The following is a 20,617-nucleotide window of genomic DNA, read 5'->3' on the forward strand; positions in this document are numbered from 1 at the left end:
AAAAAAAAAAAAAAAAAGACATACAGCTACCCAATAGGCACATGAAAAGCTGGTACTATCTCTTACTGTGGGAAATGTAATCTAAGCAACAGTGAGCTATATCATCTCATACCTGTGAGGATGACTATTTTCCAAAAGACAAGAAATTACAAGTCTAGAGAGAATGTGGTAAAAAGATAGTCTTTGTTAACTGTTGGTAGAAATTGGTTTTACCATCATGGATTGATATATATCTTAGGGAGAAAATTTTTGCACACAATACTAACAAGGGACTGACCACAAAGGCCTACAAGGTGCTAATGAGGCTCAACAAAACAAACAACCCAGTCAAAAAATGAGCAGAAGAGCTAAAAAAAAAAGACTTTTCCAAAGAAGAAGAGCAAATGGCCAACAAGCATATGAAAAAATGTTTAACATCATTTGTAATCAAGGAAATGCAAATCAAAACCACAATGAAGTACCACCATTCACCAGTGACAATGATCATATTAAAAATACAATTGTTTACCAAGGATATGAAGAAAAACTCTTTTGCAATAATGGTAGGAATGCAAAGTGGCCCAACCACTATAGAAACCTGTGTGGATGTTTCTCAAACTAAAAATGGAGCTCTTCCATATAATCAAGCAATTCCACACCTAGGTATTTACCCAAAGGACACCAAAAATAATATTTCAAAAGGACACATGCACCCCTATGTTTATTGCAGCACAATTTACAATAGGAAGCTATAAAGCAACCCAAATGCCCAAAAATAGATAACTGGATCAAGATGTGGCATATGTACACAATGGAATATTACTCAACAATCAAAAAGGATAAACTCATGTCATTTGTGACAACATGGATGGAGCTGGAGGTGACTATGCTCAAATAAACCAGAAAGAAAAAGTAAAATATCAAATGGTCTCACTTATAGGAGGAATATAGAGGAACCAAATAAAGGATCCAGGAATTGTAAAAAATCAAAATCATCCAGCAACAACAGATCAGACATTCTGTAGGGAAGGCTGAGGGGAAAGGATCACTACAGGGGTGGGAAAAGCACGGGGACTATGGTGATGATGCACGGGTGATTTGGTGGGGGAAATTTCAAGGGGAAATAATACATTATGCAAAAGGGAAGGATGATGTAATGAATACATTAAAAAATAAAGATCAATTTTTGAAAAATAAAATAAAAATAGAAATTCCATGTAATCTAGTTATTGCACTTCTGGGTATTTACCCTAGGAATACAAACATACCATTTCAAAGAGATATATGCTGAGCTGTATAAGCATATTGTAGCCCTTTGCTATTAATCCTTTATCAGATGCATGGTGTGCAAATATGTTTGAAACATTTAGTAGGATATGTTTTGGTTACTCACTTGCTTTACAGAGAAGTTTTTAGTCTGATATAGTCTCAGTTGTTTATTTTCCCTTTTGTTTCCTTTGCTGCTGGAGATGTGTCTGCAAAGATGCTCCTGAAGTTTATGTCATGGAGTGTTTTGCCTATGTTTTTTATGGCTCTATATTTGTTATGGTTTCAGAGCTTACATTAACATCTTTTATCCATTTTGAGATGATTTTCAGGAATTGCATGAGATATTTGCCTACTTTCATCCTTTTGCATGTGGCAGTCCAATTTTCCCAGCACCATTTATTCAAGAGGCTTTTCTTGTTCCAATGCATATACTTCACTCCTTTGGCACAGATTAGTTGTTTATAAATGTGTGGTTTTACTTCTGGGCTCTTATTCTATTCCATTGGTCTGCATGTCTGTTTTGTCCCAGTACCATGTTGTTTTAATATTATGGCTTTACAGTATTGTTTGAAATCTTAATATATACTTCCATTTTGTTTCCTTTCTACTCAGGAGAGCTTTGGCTTTTCAGGGTTTGTATAGTCCAGCCCCTTTGGAAAGAAGTGTGGTGATTCTTCAAAAGACTACAAATTACTTCCCACTCTTAGAAACCTACCCAAAGAACACAAAAACACTAATTTGAAAGGAATCCTCTATAGCAGCACTATGTACAACAGCTAAGATAGAGAAACAACTAAATGCCCAACACAGATGAGTGGATCAAGAACACATGGTACATACACACAATGGAATACTATTCAGTAATCAAGAGAGACAAACTCATGCGACCTGAGGCAACATGGATGGAAATGGAAGACATAATTCTAGTGAAGTGAGCTAGATGGAGAAAGTTATATACTGGTTGGTTTCACTTGTATGTGAAATTTAGAGAAACCAAGCAAAGGATCAAAGAAACTACAAAATGGATACTTGAAAGCAGCCGTATATCTGAGACACTCAGGAGGTGGTTGAGGGGCAGGGAGCAAGGACATTAGAGAAAAGAGGGGGAGGAAAGCCTGGTAGAGTGTGGTGGAGGGCTGTGAGCACTTTGGTGGTAGAAAAAAATATAGTGATCCACCTCATGGGAGAAATCTCATACAATGAAAAAATAAACAAGGATGCTTAAAAAAAAAAAAGAGCTATATACAAACCATTGTTCTATTAACTTTAGTATGTACAATAAATAGCTAAAAGTAAGAAGTATCTTACTTCTACTTTTCACAGACGACTGGATAAAGATGTAATATATATGCACTGGAACAGTACTCATCTCTAAAGAAAAAGATAAAATCCTGCCATCATGAATGGACCTAGAGGATAACATCCTTAGTAAAATACCTCAGATATAGAAAGACAAACACTCTTGATTTTACCTAGGTGGCACACAGATGAATCTGCTAAATAAAGGAAAAATAAAATTTTAGACTATAAGGTCAAATTAGTAGCTACCAGAGGGGTAGCGAAATGGGTAAAATAGGTAAAAGGGGTCAACTGCACGGTGAAGTTCAGATTGTACTCTTAGTTATATACAATGTGGTATGTAGGGGCTGATTTATAGTGATGCACATCTAAAATTTATATAATGTGATAATGCAAACTTACTTCAAAAAAAAAAAACTTTAAAAAAATGAAAAATGTCATGTTCTTTAGGGGGCCTCCTTGGTGGTGCAGGAGTCAAAGTTTAAGAGCTATCAAGCTATCAGCAGCCACTGCTCTATGAGTTTAATCCCCAGCTTGAGAGCTGATCTCTCTTATCTCACCTGCTGTTCCCTTAGCATTTCCGTGTTTTTTAGTATGTTCTGCTCCCCACTCTGTCTCTGGAGAATCCTCTCATTCTGCACCCCTCTGGCATATACCCCTCTTCTATGCATAAATATATAAATCTTAAAAATCAAAATCAATTGTCACCACACTTTACAGAGTTTTCCTCACTTTCATTACATCTCTTTTTGCCTCTAAGATTACATCCTACATATTTTAGTTAAAACTGAGTCCCTAAATTTTGTCAGTCATATATTTATAGAAAATTTAAAACTATTTCTTTACTTAATATTCATCCATTTTACATTAGAAGTTTCATTCTTAGAAATGTCAACCTTAATTTTAATTTCAGCTTACTTTGTTTCCATGTCCAAATGCAGTTGTTACTGCTTATTTATTTGATCCACCCTCTCTATCAACTCCTTTTCACTGTTGCTATCCTCACCACTGAAGAATAACCAATGGCATTTCCTTTCCTTACCCAAACCCAATCTGAAATGAAAAGACTTTTAAAAAGTTGATGACAATTTTTGTCTTCAATTTAAAGTGGTTTTGGTTTCTTAAATTCCATAAACAAATTTTATCTGTTACATGAAATTTATGTCCATTGTGTCCAAATCCAAAAACCTTTTGCATGTAATTGAGATGTTAATACACTTGTCAATATAAACTCAGTCTACTCATCACATCTTATTAAACATATATATTAAAAATGTTTTTTAAAAATTAACTGAGAAATTTGCTACTATAATAAAAAGCAACAGTTTTTATCCAAAGTCTTCACCTGTATCATGAAAATCAGAAATATCACTAGAGTCACTATTTTGAAGTATCACAGATCATCTTCACTTCTAAGTGGTTTCTAAGTGACATACAGTAGTTGAATATGTAAATGATGTGACCACTGGAGACTTTATTCCCCCAGATAAGTATTCTTTGTTAACATCAGGAGTTGTATCTTCTTTGTGCAGAATTACATTTAGGGTCTTCACAGAATAATTGTGTATTACATTTTTAATGTCAATGCCACTGAAATATAACACACATGAAAAATACATAATTCTAAGTGGAAGATCAATGCATTTTCAATGCAAATTAGCTCATATGAGGAGCACACAGATAAACAAGGAGGACATCATTAATACCCTAAACCCTGCTATGCTGCCCTCCAGTCCTCTCCCTAGCACCTTGTCCCTAACCCCACTGTGGGTAACATCATCCTAGCTTCGAACACCATTAATGAGTTTTGACTGGCTTAAACCTTGTAAGAAAGGGTACAAAATTATTTTTATGATCTATATTTTGCATCTAGATTATTTCATACCAGGTTATAGTTGAGACTCCAGGCTGCTAGTGTGTTCATTAATCATTAATGTATTCTGTTATATGAATTAGACCCTAGTTTTCCCCATGTATTATAGAGGGGGACTCCTGCGGTTTTCAGATTTTGGTTATTATGAATAGTACTTTTATGTCCATTCTTATATAGGTTTATATGCTTATTTCTGTGAGGTATTTCTCATGATAGATTTGTTGGTGAGGGACACACATATGCTCTATCTCTCCTGTCTTGCTTGCTGCTCCCATCAACAGTGTACTCTGTCAATATGCCTGTTCTGCTTCCCACTATCCCTGGTGAAACTCTTACCACTCTGCACCTTTGGAATGTACCCCAGTTCTGTATGCATAAATAAGTACATAAATCTTAAAAAAAAAAAAAAAAAAGCTGTCAAGGATGAAAAATTTCCCATGTGAATTTTGGTAAAATAGCTCTTTAAATCAGAAGGTTTTACATTATTTATTCAGAAGGGGATTTAACTTTAGAAAGAGTATTGTGAAAAACAACATTTTTATATCTTTTTTCTCTAAAATTCTGTTTATTACCATTTCCATAATCAGAGATGATTTTCTTATTTGAAGTTTTTCATGCATTCAGGTATTTTGCATGATGTCTGATGTGATCAGAAATAAAGGTGGCAATGAAGTAGTAACTATGATCATAGCCCTAGAAGAGAAAGATGAAGAGATAAAGAAACATTTATCTATCATTTAGAAACATTAATATTAGTCACACTAAATAGGTTACTTAATTTGCTTGCACATAGTTAAAATATTATGAAGGATTATAATTAAAATGTTTATTGTATTTCAACATTTTCACTGTACCTTAAAAGAGCAGCAAAATATGAAGACTACATTATATGTAGCTTAGTTCTAAATGCTTTCATTAATGTGCAAAAAGAACACATTGGTCCGATAATGAGCATTAAAAGAACAAAATCTAGAGAGCATAGAGATAAGTAAAAGAAGTTTGAACTCATAAAACAAGCACACTAATAATCAATAGGATAATGAATATAAAGTAAGTACATATAAACAATGCAAACATCAAAGTGTCCAAATGCTCTATCATGGGGAATTTAAACACAGTATTCCTAAATCTCACTAAGAATTCCACTTCCCACACAGTAAGCTATACATATTTATTTCAGTAAAGAACAATTCATTAAAACCTAACATGCTTTAGCAATAAACCTAAGTTGGGTAAAACTCAGTAAACTCTTGAAAACTACAGTGAAGCAGAGAGAAATGTAATGTGCTGAGCAGTTTAGCTGAAACAGATCTCAATCTATCCCTTCAATTAAAATCACTGATATAGGTAAATGGAGAGGCACTCCCTCCTTGGAGGCCCTCCAAGTAGAAAATAAGATGTAGTTTTCAAAGGAAAAAAAAAATAAATAAATAAAATGCAAAGAGCTTTATAAGGGCTTTAACACCAGTAAACTGGGGGACTGCCCTTCTTCCCAACATACCAGGGGGACTAGAGAATTTTAATGATATAAAATTTCAGCTACTGACTCTGATAAAGTTGGTATCTGATGGGAGAAAATGCAATTTTTTAACTACTTAAACAAAAACACATCACACAAGAGTATCACCTGAGCTTCAGGAACAAGGTAAATTCTTCAAGTTTTAATGAATTAGTAAACATTCTCAATCTCTGACTTCCAGAGTTATACACTTTGTATTTTGGGAACAGCAGTTAATAAAACATTCTTGTTTGGCCCTCCCTGGTGGCACAGCGGGTTAAAGCACAGCACTAAGAAGCTAAAGCCACTTCCACACGAGTTTGATTCCCACCTGCCCCGGAGGTGACCACATGGCGTGGCAGACCTCTCTTGACCCGCCCGCTGCTCCCCTCAGCAGTGTACTTCATCCATCTGCCTGTTCTGCTCCCCACTCTGTCCCTGCTGAATCCTCTCACCCTCCACATGTCTGGCCTGTACCCCAGTTCTGTATGAAAAAATAAATCTTTAAAAAACAAACAAAAAAAAACATTCTTGTTTAAAGTTATCAAAGTAACTTACAATCTGTTTTCTATTTTCTGTGGCCGAGTCACAGAAGTAAATCTGATACAAATCTCGTCAAAATTAAGGCTTAGCTTTTGTAATTATTTTATTTCATACCTTTTAGTGACTACACAAGTGTCAGTTTATTATTAAATTTATAGATGAAGAATAGTCTTATATGAAGAACTACTAGAAAAGAATTTCCATCCATTTCATTCGTAAGAGGTTAAACAGACCCATGATTTCCAGGTCACAAAACCTGTGACATCTAGTACTAAGCAGTACCTCCCAATTTTTCTACACACACACAGAAAAAGGATAGATCTGATAGAAAGGAATGATTTACATGACAAAGATCCTAATGTAACTGGATACCCTGTACTTTTATGCTTGGTTTTGTGTATCAAATGCTTTGCAGTTTCAGATACATACTGGGTAGCGACCATTATTATTGCTGTCACTATTAATATTAGTTATTAGTTTATTAGAGAAGTTCCAGGGTAAAACAAGAAACAATTTGAACTTTCAAAACTGCACTATGAAATGCACTATTTCAATGCATTTTATCTGAAATACAAAGCAAATGTTCCTAAGTTCCATAATTATTTTTAATAAAAGATCCACCTTTATGAGAAAATAGAAAATGCAAGGTAGTAGGGACCAAGAAAATTTAAAATATCAACATAAAGAGAACACATGTGAATTAATATTGTTTTGATAAATAGAAGATGCTTATATAATTAGAGCTAAGTATGTCATTCTTGATTAGTTTCAAAATCTATCAATGTTATTAAGGAGGAGTGGCTTCTTTCATTAAATTCCTTGAGTTGGTCTGGTATGTTAAGCAGCTTTGTTCAATCACATTTACTTTCCTCCTCTTTATCACAGTTTAAACGAAAAAATCATCCATAGCAAAACTCTTGACACAAAATAAAAATAAATGAATCTATTCTTCCATTCTTCAGTCAATTCTGAAAAAAAGCAGCAGTGCTCTTTCAGTAGCTATAAGGAACATTTATTGTATAAGGCAGGATTTCTTTACAGAATCAACTAGAAAAGTATGAATTCCCAGTTACTAAGTATCTCCAGAACACAAAAAAGAAGACTGTTGAAAGACAGACACTCATTGAGCACCTCTTGAGATTCTATGCTAGGCAATCAGGCTAAGCCTGGAGATACAGAGATGAGTGAGAGATGTTTGCATTTCTGTAATTCTCTTCTGGCTCTGACTCTTTCCTAAAAGATATAGGCACAAAAAGAACTGAAAATAGATTCTGAATCTTTAACAAGAATGTAACTGGAGCAGAGAGTAAACCTTTACTTCTAAATCTCCAAGAAGAGGTTGTTTCTTAAAATTTCCTCACTATTTGGTTACTCAATTTTTAACCTCATTATGTAACTTCAGTAAGTGAAAAGTAGACAAATTAAGCCTTTCCTCTTCATAGTTATCTAACTATGTATGTAAGGAGAATTCTGCTACTTGGTGCTTTTTCACTTCAGATCTGCCGAAATCGAACAGAAACAGAAAAACTATATGATATAGCAACCAAATAACCCCAAGTACTGTCCTTTCTTTCTCAATCTTTTAGACAGTTGAAAGAGGACAGAATAGATGGTGAGCATATTAACATCACTAAAAAGACTCAAATGAAGGAGTTGGGAAAAACATGTACATGAACATGACTGTAATAAATTGTTCCAATTTGAATCTCTCTCTTTCTCTCTCTCATACACACACACACACCCTAACTTACTTCTTCAAAGCTTTAACTAATTTATTTCACAGCTCCCATTTCAGGAGAAAATACTTACACTATACTTATAATAAAACAATAAAGCAGATAATAAAACTCTCAGATCTGAGATAATCAGACTGTACTTGTATTTGTAGTCAAACTATAAAACAGCTGATAAAACTCTCAGTCCTGAGATAATCTGAGGTCAATGGAAGTTGGCTTGAACGTTCACATGATCTTGTTGGAAGGAATGTAACAGAAAACTGTGTCTAAGCTAAGATTGTTATTGGTCATTTCAATATTTCCTCCCATTTTTTAAAGAAATGAATATACTGTCTTGACTCTTCATTAAGTACAGTCACCTAAGTTTTCAGTTGTTTGGGATGTGGGCATTGTAGAAATAAGGTGATTTATTTTTCCCTCCAAGAATTTCATCAGTGTTCTAATTATGCCATTTTTATAATGAACTCCAGAGATTTTTCAGTCTGTTAAAAAACATTGTTGTCAGTAAAACAGAATTTCCTGGTTTAGCCTCAAGGGACACAGAAGGGAAACCAGCATGGCTAATATTAAGATGTAAAAGTCATTTTGGGGAAAAACAAGGTTTGTTATGTAACATTTATAACTACAGTTAATATAATTAAATGCACTTACTCATTTATAACCAAATTAGTGTTTTGATTTACTAAGTCAGTTATTGATCTAAAGCGTGCATTTCATGCTCAAAATAATCTATAGTAATTTCATTACTTAAGAATGGATATTAAGGGATCTCCCTGGTGGTGCAGCACTGCAAGCTAGCGTGGCTGCTTCAGTGCAAGTTCGATCCTGGGCCCCAGAGGTGACCCACATGGCATGGCAGACCTCTCCTGACTCACTTGCTGCTCCCCTCAGCAGTGGACTTCATTGATCTGCCTGTTCTGCTCCCCACTCTATCTCTGGTGAAACCTCTCACCACTCCTGCACCTTTGGCTTGTACCCTACTTCTGTATGAATAAATAAATCTTTTTTAAAAAAGGATACTAAAAGACAACAAGGTACTGTTTTTTAACATGATTTTCTATGTTATATAGATACACCCATTGTTTGAATGTTCTAAATATCAATTAAAAGATGGAGATTTGTTAAAATTTTCTATGTAAGTTAGGTAGGTAGCAGATTATACACAATTTTTCCTTTTGCTACTTTGTTTACATCGCTTTGTTTTTCAGAGCACTGGTCATCTTGCTTAGGAATGGCTAAACAGAGGGAAGGAACAGCGGACAGTATAGTCACATGATCTTGCCTCTAGTTCTGTTTCTCCATAAACTACTAGTGTGACTTCAGATATAGGTAAATTCTCTGATTCTGTCTTCTCAACAACAGAAACTGGATGAATAATATGTGAAAAGTCACTTAATGGTGAAATCCCAAAACCTTTCCTTTAAGAAAAGACCAAAACAAAGAAACCCACTACTGATGGTTAAATAATAGTTAGAAATAAAAATTTGCAAATACCATCAAATTATTTTTGACAAGAATGTAAAAGGTCAGTATTCAACAAACAGAGCTGAGAAAACAGGATATCTACATGTAAAGAAAATAATTTGGATCTTCAACAAACATAACACAAAAGCTCAATATTGGACCAGTCAATTTCTTAGCTATAACGCCAAAGGCATAGAGAACAATGGAAAAAAACAGTTAAATTGGACTTCATGAACATTAACAAAAAAAAAAAAAGGGCACTCAAAGTCAACATCGAGTAAAATGTAACCTATGGAAGAAAATATTTGCAAATATTTATCTGTATGGAATTACTACTTAGAATATAGAGAACTGATAACTATAAAAAGTAAACCAAATTAAAATGGACATTTCTGAAAAAATATATAAATGACCAATAAGCACAAAAAAATTTGTTCAACATCACTAATCACTGGGGACATATGAATCAAAACCACAATGAGACATCGACTCATTCGACTAGGATAGCTACTATCAAAAAATGTCAGAAAAAAAAATGTGTTGATGAGGATGTGGGGAAGCTGGAATCTGTTGATGGAAATGTAAAATGACAGAGCCAGACAGAATCAGCACGGACGTTACTCAAAAAATTAAAAGTGTAATTGGCGTATGATTCAGTAATTCTACTGAATTCAGTTCAGTTCAGGAATTGAACTGCAAGCAGGGTCTCAAAGAGATGTACATACACTTCTGTATTTAATAGCATTATGGCTAAAACATATGAACAACCCAAGAGCTCATTATCAGGTGACTGGATGAGTAAAACGTGGTACAGATATACACTGGAATATTATTCAGCCTTAAAAAAGAAAAATCCCCACACATGCTATAATCTGGATTATCCTTCAAAATATTATACTATATGAAACATGACAGTCACAAAAGGACAAATACCGTATTTGACTCTCTTATTTAAGACATTTATAGCAGCCAAATCATAAGAGTAGAAAGAATGGTTGTTGCCAAGACTGGGGTAAGGGAAGGTGACTTTTGGAAGTGTAGAATTTCAATTTTACAAAATGACAAGAGTCATGTGATGGCTGCACATTAGGATGCATGCAATACCACTAAGCTGTACAAATAAAAATAATTAATTAAGCTGGTATATTTTATGTGTATTTTACCAGCTAAAACAAATTGAAAATTAAAAACAACAAATCACATGAACATGAAAGAAATAATCACTCATTTAGTTATATAAGGATAAAATAAGCTAATGTTGTAAAAACATTTTGTAAACTGTAATGTACCACAGTGTACATTTTGATCAAGTTATTTCACTATTTATAATTATCATTATGTTTTAGATAACTATAGTGGACACATTGCCATTAAACGTGAAAATGTTTTTGAAAATCACAATGTGTATAATTTTCAGTGTGTAGTTTCCATTCTGAAATAAAGATTTTGTTTATATTTTATAATGAAACTTTAAGAATACTTTCAAAAAGCAGAATTTCTTAAATTATAACTACCAAGAGCATGAAGTTGGTTGAGTAGTGGATAATAAAGATCATTTATGTAAAAAAAAATTGCAAGCCAATTGAAAGCTGGTAATTATTCTTAAATAACTAGAAATAACAAGTAGTACAAAGACTAGATTAGCATCTAAATCAAGTAATATAAAGTGTACGTGTGTGAGAAAAATCCGTTTCTGAAGTTAAGATATAAACAATGTGAGAAGTAATTACGATGCAAGGTGTTATTTTTATTCCACTACAAAAAAGTTTCTCATATACAAAAAGATATACCTGTTAATGGTGAAAATTAAGTACTGCTCAAGCACGAAGTTTACTTACTGGTTTTATAGTAAAACAGAAAACTGATGTACTTTTCACTCCTAAAAGCTTTCCTATTTCTATGAAAATTTCTATTGTCTTAGATGTCATTAACTTAATAGGAATAAGCCTTAATATGATAATAAAATCAATCAACTTCCAAAATAAAATTAAGGAGAGCCAGAATATGGTTGAAGAAGGCAAAGAGGAGAAGGGGGTAGGAGATAGCAGACTATATTACAGCTTTTATCGATTATTAAATTCTAGCACACATTTTAAAATCATAAAGGAAATATAGAAATTTAATTTTTTATAGTTATTGAAAACAAACTTAGATTTCCTAGTACTTGCCTCTTGTAATCTAAAAACAACAGGGATTTTCTTTTCTGTACAGGCAGCTATGAAGTTGTCAGGCAGTAACTGTCCATCTGAAAGAAACTGGTCATCTTTTCCTTGGTCAATTAGAATGTCCAGCTGAGAACCTGGGTAAGACTTCACAAGATGAGTAGCATCATAAGCCTAGAGAGAGGAAATATCGGGGGAAAAAAAAAAAAAATTAAAGGTGCTCAGACAAATACTCTTCAGATTCTATTCTATAACCAAACAGAAATTTAAAATTATTTAAGGCCTAAGGCTGAGTAACTCAGAAAGTTGAATATTTTTTTTTTAAGTTGGATTAAAATCTGACATACCTGGCTTTTATTTGTAAGGGCCTCAGAACTCAATCTCCCAATTACAGCCTATTCCTTACTTCAAAGCAGTTTTAAATGAGTGAATCCTGTATCTCAAGCATCCTTCTTAGTGTAGCCTTTTCTGTTCTAAACCCTTATGGTTTTTAAACTAGTGGTTACCAGAAGGAGAGGGGGTAGAGGGGAGTAAGTCAGGTATAAAGGGTCAAGGTGAAGGACAGACTTGGACTTTTAGTTAGTGTACTTAATGTAGTATATAAACAGACACTGATTTATGGATCATTATCCATACCTGAAGCTTATAAAATTCTGTAATTCAATGCCACTTCCATAAACAAATTATTAAATAAATAAACCTTAAATGTTCCAAAAAAGATAAAATTTTTCTCTTTGAAAATCCCTCCAAAAATGATTTCCTCTAACTTTCTAACTTTTCTACTTCTAAATATTCTCTATTTCAATGAAATAGCTTTTTTTTTTCTTTTGGCCTTTTTTGTTTTGCCTGTAATTTCAGACACAAATACATTCAGCCCTCTCTTTGGCTCTCTACTGAACAGCAACAGTTGCCTGCACCCCCCACGTATTTTAAGGAAGACTTGATTTGAATAAATCTGAATCATATAACAACTCAAATTTATCATGTGAGGAAACCCCATGTTACAATTTTATATATTATCATTCACCAATGAATATACTTATCATTCATTTATATATTCACTAATCATAAATTTCATGTATCAATCAAGACAAACAGAAACCAAAATATTGTCTCTCCTAAGTAGCACATTTTTAAATTTTCTTTACTTTAAAAAGAGAGGGAAGTGGGAGCTATAAAGTCCAGCTAGTTCTAAGTTCCATGATTTCATAATTCTGCATGATGTATTTATTCAGTTAATAACAGAAGTCTTAACATAGCAAAATGAAAGGGGTAAAATCTGACAGTTGGAGAAAAATTTTATGATTAGCTTCCTTTATAGGTTACTGTTACTCAAATTTTCTATTAGGCCCTAAGCTCCTATGAATAGGAAAACATCACCAACTCCCTGACATGAGATCTTAAAACTCGGAATCTGCATTAGGCGAGGACTCAAGACACCAATGTATGTGCACTGTCAGTTTTCAAGTATCTAAATATTCATTATTTCCTGCACTCTACTAATGTGATTGTAAAGAATATGGTCCTATGCATGAGAAAGCAAAACAGGGCCTTCCCTGGTGGCTCAATGAGTTAAAGCGCAGCACTATGAAGCTATCTGAAGCCACCACAGGGTGAGTTTGACCCTCCGAGGGAGGTGACCCAAAGGAGACCTCTTTTGTCTTGTCCATGCTCATCTTGGCAGTGTATTTCAGTCACTCTACCTGTTCTAGTCCCTGCTTTGTGGTGAATCCTCTCACACCCCTGCACCGCTGGCCAGGACCCCAATTCTCAGAGGCATAAATGACTAAATCATTTTTAAAAAAAGAATATTTACATAAATGTATAATAAACCAAATCTCACAGATGATGAATTTTGAAACAGCTAGATAAAATAATTAAAAATCCACGTTTTATGGCTCTTACAACTGAGTGTATAATATAGTTAACAGGTAAGTCTAAATTAAGTAATAATAGGTAGCATTTTCTGCTAATATTAATTTAGAAATAAACATTAGCCATTAGCAGGGAAAAAAGTCTCAGCTATCTGCCATAATTTTCACACAATTAGTATACTGTGGGAATTAAAAAAATATTTTTAGCAATGTATCCTTAATTTGGAAGAACTAGACATATAATGACTGTAGTGAACATTGATTAGTAAATAAGAAAATTTAAGAATGAGTAGTTAGACAGTCATCCAATACCTACCTTCCATTTACTTTCATCTGTTCCCAAATATCCACCAAAGGCTTTTTTACCCCAAGGACAGAGCACTGGGTTACAAATTGGAGCAAAGGCTGACACAGACTTTAGAAACAAAGGATATTTAAAAACATGTTATATTTTGCCAAATCAAATATAAGCAGATCTTTGCAACTTGTTTAAAAATTTAGAAGTTGTTTATAGCTGCCTTATAAACTCTGATTTACAATTTCCCTTTTATAACTATTTGAAAAGACTAAAATTTCAACCAAATTTGTTCTTCTCCCTTACACACAATAAATTGATTGTTTTATGTAAAAAAAAATAGAAAATAAACCCTATTACAAAAAAATGAGTGTCATGACATACATGAATTAAGGTTCAACTTTATAATAAGGCTTTCCAAAGAAAAATACTTAGGGCCCGCCCTGGTGATGCAATGGGTTGGAGAGCAACACTACGAAGCCAGCCACAGCCCTTAACAAGAGTTCAATCCCAAGCCTGGAAGGTGACCCACACATGCAGCAGACCTCTGATCTCACCCGCTACTCCCCTCAGGAGTGTACTTTGTCAACCTGCCTGTTCTGCTTCCCACTCTGTCTCTGGTGGGTCCTTTCACCACACCTGCACCTCTGGCCTGTACCTCAGTTCTAGATGCATAAATAAATAAACCTTTAAAAAAATATTTAGTGCCACAGCAAAAAACTGCCATAAAAAAATATTTTCATTTCTCAGTGGCACACCTGACATGATTTAGAACTTCCTCTGATGGGACAGAACTGGATTAAAGAAATTCTAGGTTTCTGATAGCTCTGTGATTTTAAAAACAGAAGCAATTATAAGATGATCATTGCTACAACATGTTTTCCTTAACACAATGCTATACTGCTTTACACAGTATACTACATATGATACTCAATCCACCTTGGTTCACTGAATCAAAAAAAAAATGTACAGCTATAAAATTTCAAATGAATAAATGGGAAAGCTGATAGTAGTATTTGGCAATCAACCTGCTTTCCAATATTCATCAGATGCATTAAGAATAGAGAATTACAGCCCTCCCTGGTGGCGCAGCGGGTTAAAGCACAGCACTAAGAAGCTTAAGCAACTTCTGCATGAGTTCATTCCCTGCCTGCCCTGGAGGAGATCCACATGGCGTGGCAGACCTCTCCTGACCAGCCTGCTACTCCCCTCAGCAGTGTACTTCATTGATCTGCCTGTTCTGCTCCCCACTCTGTCTCTGGTGAATCCTTTCACCCTCCGCATCTCTGGCCTGTACCCCAGTTCTGTATGAATAAATAAATAAATCTTAAAAAAAAAAAAATAGAGAATTTAAATTTTACAAATCATGCATATCTTCTACCTCAGAAAATCAAAGCCAGCTTTACAACGTTATTCCTGATAAAATGTGTAAGTAAATACATACTGCATAGTAATGACCAAAAATAACCTTTGGGAAAAAATGTATGGAAAACTAGTTTGAATAAAATAATGAAAAGATATTGGCCCTCCCTGGTGGCACAACGGGTTAGGACACAGCACTGCAAGCTAGCACAGCTGCTTCAGCGTGAGTATGATCCCCTGCCCCCAAAGTGATCCACAGGGCCAGGGCAGACCTTTCCTGATCAGCCCACTGACCCTGTCAGCAGTGTACTTCGTCTCTCTGCCTGTTCTGCCCCCCACTCTGTCTCTGGTGAATCCTCTCACCTCCCCTGCACCTCTGGCTTGTACCCCAGTTCTGTATGCATAATAAATCTTAAAAAAGAAATGTAAAAAAAAAAGGAAATAGAAGACTTTTTATAATACTATTAAAAACCAACAAGAAACCACCATGCTAGAATTCCTATACTTGTAATTGTGTAGCATATATTGAATAGTCAAACTTAATATTCCTCTCCCCCACCTCCTTGAAATTCCCAATACTAGGAAAGTCTAGTATCAATACTGAAGTAACAAAATCCTAATTTCAGTCTTTGAAAATTCCTAATATTTTATTATCCAAGAGAAATATTGGTCACTGTAGCTTAAATAATCTTACTTTGTATTTTCCCGGATTCTTCAAAGCACAAATCAGAGCTCCATGGCCTCCCATGGAGTGGCCAAAAATTGACATCCTTTGAGGATCCACTGGAAAATTGGTATTTATCAGTTGGGGAAGCTAGAAAGAATTTAACAGTAGAACAAAAACTATGAAATAAATGTTCATGTTTACACTTTTTGAAAAACTATATAAAATAATTACAATTAATATTTCCAAATGAAGTTTAAAATAGTTTGAAGATTTAAAAAATTCAAGTAGACGGGCCCTCCCTGGTGGTCAAAGCATAGCATTATGAAACTATTGCAGTGACTGCAGCACCAAGTTCGATCCCAGGCCAGGGAGGTGACCCACATGGCATATAGACCTCTCCTGACCCACTCACTGCTCCCCTCTGTAGTGTTATCTGCCTGTGGTCTATGCCCCACTCTGTCTCTGGTGAATCCTCTCACCCCGCACACCTCTGACCTGTACCCCAGTTCTGTATGCATAAATAAATAAATCTTTAAGAAAAAAATTCAAGTAGGCAATGGTTATTAATGTATCTGTAGGATACACAGTATATCTTCCTTAGAAAACATCTTTGGAAACATGACACAGAAAGAACCTTTAAAATATTCTTAACTTTTCCTGGTGGCGCAGCGGGTTAAAGCACAGCACTGAGAATCTGAAGCCACTTCCGCATGAGTTCGATTCCATACCTGCCCCGGAGGAGACCACATGGCGAGCCAGACCTGTCCTGACCCGCCCGCTGCTCCCCTCAGCAGTGTACTTCGTCAATCTGCCTGTTCTACTCCCCACTCTGTCTCTGGTGAAGCCTCTCACCGTCCCTGAGCCTCTGGCCTGTACCCCAGTTCTGTATGAATAAATAAATAAATCTTTAAAAAAAAAAAAAATATTCTTAACTTTTGTCCTAGTCATTTCCTTTTTTGTAATCTATTCTTAGGGACAAGTACCAAGTAAGGGAAAATTGTATACAAAGATAACACAATTATTAATTATGGTAAATAAAAACATAAACATCTAACTTAGGAAAAAGTAAACTCACCATATGCAAAATATTATGCAATTATTAAAATTATGTTAGAAATAGAATAAAATTACCTCCTCTGTTACATAAGAGTACATTCTGTAGTTAGTTTTCCAAGGATTTTCAGTGGCATCTACATAAAACCCAGCTCCAGTACCAAAGTCCCAGCTCTCTTCTTCTCCTTTAATATTACAGCCACCTGTCAAAGAAAGTTTATGTGGTTTCATCTACTCCACAGTAACAGCCATGTTTCATAACACACTTTAAAATGAATCAGAAAGTTCATCTACATTAGAGCTGTTCATCAATTATCAATAGGTTCGCTGTCTTCTGGGGTACATACTTCCCAACTCTCCTGTTCCTGAATAGAGACATGTGACTAGTCAGTGAGGGAATGAACTTCCAGGCTACAGATTCACTGCCAAGGTAAAGTACATGTATCCTCCTCATGCTGTTTTACCTGTCAAAGGCTGTATATCCTCCTTTGCCTTTCAGAAATGTGTCAAAAAAACAAATCCTTAGACTCTGACAATAGAATGGTTGTTTGTAGAATCAGGGAAGGAGAGCTGGTAACGAATGCAGGAGAATGGTTAGTTGGTGGTATATAGTGACTGGATATTTGGTGATGGGCATGTTAAAATACTGAGGGGGAGAACCTATACAATGTTGTAAACTGTTTCCTCAATAAAAACAAAAAGAAAAAAAGAAATGTGTTGAGATTCTGATCCGCATGACCATCTCTTGTTACTACCACTTCTTTAATTCTATTTATGGTCTCGAAGTTGTATTTATAGCCTAGAAGGTCTATTGATAGTCTTAGAAGGTAAGGGAGACAAGTGTATGTTCAGTTCTCTATACTGAACTAAAAATGTCTCCTTATAAGCTTTGGAATTATTCCAACATGTTTCCCCTACTTACCTATATCCCACTGGATTTCTCCTACATTCTTTTTTTGTTTATTTAGTTTCATTTTCTGTATTTGCATGTAGTTAAAATATCAACCACTGAGATTTTAAGTGCCATTACAATAACATGCCTATCAATTTGAGGGAAATGACTTCCTCAGAATATTCAGTCTACACATCTAGGACCATGGCATTTTTCTATTTATCAACATCATTTATATTTGAATACATTTTACAGATTTAAAACTACAAATACATTTTATTAAAAGTTTATTCTCGGCGCTCCCTGGTGGTGCAGCGGGTTAAAGCACTGCACTAAGAAACTAAAGCCACCTCCGCATGAGTTCGATTCCCGCCTGCCCTGGAAGGCAACCACATGGCGAGGCAGACCTCTCCTGACCTGCCCGCTGCTCCCCTCAGCAGTGTACTTCGCTCATCTGCCTGTTCTGCTCCCAACTCTGTCTCTGGTGAATCCTCTCACCCTCCGCATCTCTGGCCTGTACCCCAGTTCTGTACGAATAAATAAATAAATCTTTAAAAAAAAAAAAGTTTATTCTCAGGTATTATTTTGTACTTTGATGTTAACATTAGCACATTTTTATATTAAAACTTGCTTAGCTGTATGGTTGATGATTAACAGAAATAAGATATAATTATAAATTAGTAAAGAAACTTTATGGAATAGAAAAAAAATTATCACAAACTGTATGTTATTTCAACACTAGTGCCCATGTGATATATTAAACAAGATGCCCAATTCTATTTTGAAGTACCTCAATCTATAAAGTGGGAGTATCAATAATGTCCCTTAACAGAACATTGTCATGAGTAAAATTCATAGGAAAGTATTTTGTTGTCATGTCACTTGAAAGATGAAGACAGTAAAAAAAAATATGAGATGAATTGTGTAATGTATGTATTATATCACTTATAACTCAGAGATTTATATTTTTACAAAGTATCTCTGGGAAAAAAAGTATCTCTGGAAGAAGAACACTTACGAGGACTGGTATCTGGAGCAATGACGACAAGGCCATGTTCTGAGGCAGCTTGATGATAACCAGATTTAGATATAAAATTTTGTTCTGTACAAGTTAAACCTGAAAATAAAAATAATATGGTATATTGTGAATGCTTTATAAGTCAGTCTTTTTCTATAAGACAGAAAACAAGATCATTTGACATTATCATAAAACATTTATAATGGAATTAGCTAAGAATCTAATCTAAAACTTTTCTTAGAATTTCAGAATTTTTCAAACTGTAAAATGGTTATATGGGACATTAACCAAATGCTTTAACAGCTTCATAGATGTTATCAAACCCAGTCATTAAATACTACAATACAATTACTACAACAAAACAAAATATTTTCTAACTTATGTTTGACAATATGGCCATCATAAGACAAAATCTTACGCTTTATACAAACAGGCAGTTCTCAGCAAGAAACTAAGCTTAATCATGTTTGTATATAGCTTTCTGCCATTTTTCCTAGATGCCTGAATTAAACACCACCTAATCCAATAGCATCTTTCCAATGGCCCATGTTAAATATTGCACTTGTTTTGATAATAGCAATATGACTTACCAATAAGCCCAAAGTATTACGCAGTAACTACAAATCCCTTTTATCATTTTCATTGGCTTTTAATAGCCATCACAGAATGTATTAAGCGTTTGACTAATAAAGACTGTTAAATTAATATGGTATAAAATTACAAGTATCATTAGATAGTACTGTTAAATGAATTTACAGTTAAATAAACTCTATTAGAACATAAAGACTTTCACTGGTCATGGAAGGAAAATAAGGTCTTTTTTTGCTTACCATTTTTCTTGTAGTACATTGTCCAAAAATACTACAGTCATACCACTGTGGAGAACTGTACCCAGATACTGAGAAAAGGTCAGCAATTTTGTTGACCTTAACATAAACATGTTTAAAGGAGGAAGGGCAACAGTGTGGAAAACAGGAGTTGCAGATTTCACACTGTGTAGTCACGCTACACGGTAACTTACTAACCAAAATTAAGTCAGTAAATAGAACATTCAAGTCCTTTCATTTGAAAAATAGGGACAACGCTGCTTATTATAACTTCAAAGTGCCTATAAGAATTAAAAATAAATGAAGAGACCCTCCCTGGCTAAAGCATAGCACTGTAAGCTAGCTGCAGCTGCTTCAGGGCAAGTTCCATCCCGTGCCCTGGAGCTGACCCACATGGAGCAGCAGACCTCTCCCATCTCGCCCGCTGCTCCCCTCAGCAGTGTACTTCCTCAGTCTGCCTGTTCTGGTCCTCACTCTGGCTCTGGCGAATCCTCTCACCACCCCTGCACCTTTGGCCTATACCCCAGTTCTGTATGCATAAAAATATAAATCTTTAAAAAAAATTAAACTGACCCTCCCCAGTGGTGCAGTGGGTTAAAGCACAGCACTGGGAAGCTAAAGCCACTTCCGCACGAGTTCGATTCCTGCCTGCCCCGGAGGTGACCACATGGCGTGGCAGACCTCTCCTGGCCCGCCCGCTGCTCCCCTCAGCAGTGTACTTCGCTCATCTGCCTGTTCTGCTCCCAACTCTGTCTCTGGTGAATCCTCTCACCCTCCGCATCTCTGGCCTGTACCCCAGTTCTGTA

The 20,617-nt window shown here is 35.1% G+C and overlaps 1 protein-coding gene across 1 annotated transcript in view; it reads right to left on the bottom strand.

The window, feature by feature from the left end:
* The window catches only part of ESD (esterase D), a 35,359-nt gene that overhangs the window by 3,040 nt on the left and 11,702 nt on the right, over positions 1 to 20,617 (bottom strand). Inside the window, exons 5-10 of the mRNA XM_004680259.2 lie at positions 18,985 to 19,083; positions 17,153 to 17,277; positions 16,049 to 16,168; positions 14,014 to 14,112; positions 11,830 to 11,997; positions 4,993 to 5,113 (exon numbers count right to left, since the gene is read on the bottom strand). Coding sequence (XP_004680316.1) covers positions 5,033 to 5,113; positions 11,830 to 11,997; positions 14,014 to 14,112; positions 16,049 to 16,168; positions 17,153 to 17,277; positions 18,985 to 19,083 — 692 coding nt within the window. The 3' untranslated portion in view covers positions 4,993 to 5,032. The remainder of the gene's footprint in view (positions 1 to 4,992; positions 5,114 to 11,829; positions 11,998 to 14,013; positions 14,113 to 16,048; positions 16,169 to 17,152; positions 17,278 to 18,984; positions 19,084 to 20,617) is intronic.

The sequence above is a fragment of the Condylura cristata genome, unplaced genomic scaffold (genome assembly GCF_000260355.1).
Source record: "Condylura cristata isolate star-nosed mole 26May11 unplaced genomic scaffold, ConCri1.0 scaffold00010, whole genome shotgun sequence".
Lineage (NCBI taxonomy): Eukaryota > Metazoa > Chordata > Mammalia > Eulipotyphla > Talpidae > Condylura > Condylura cristata.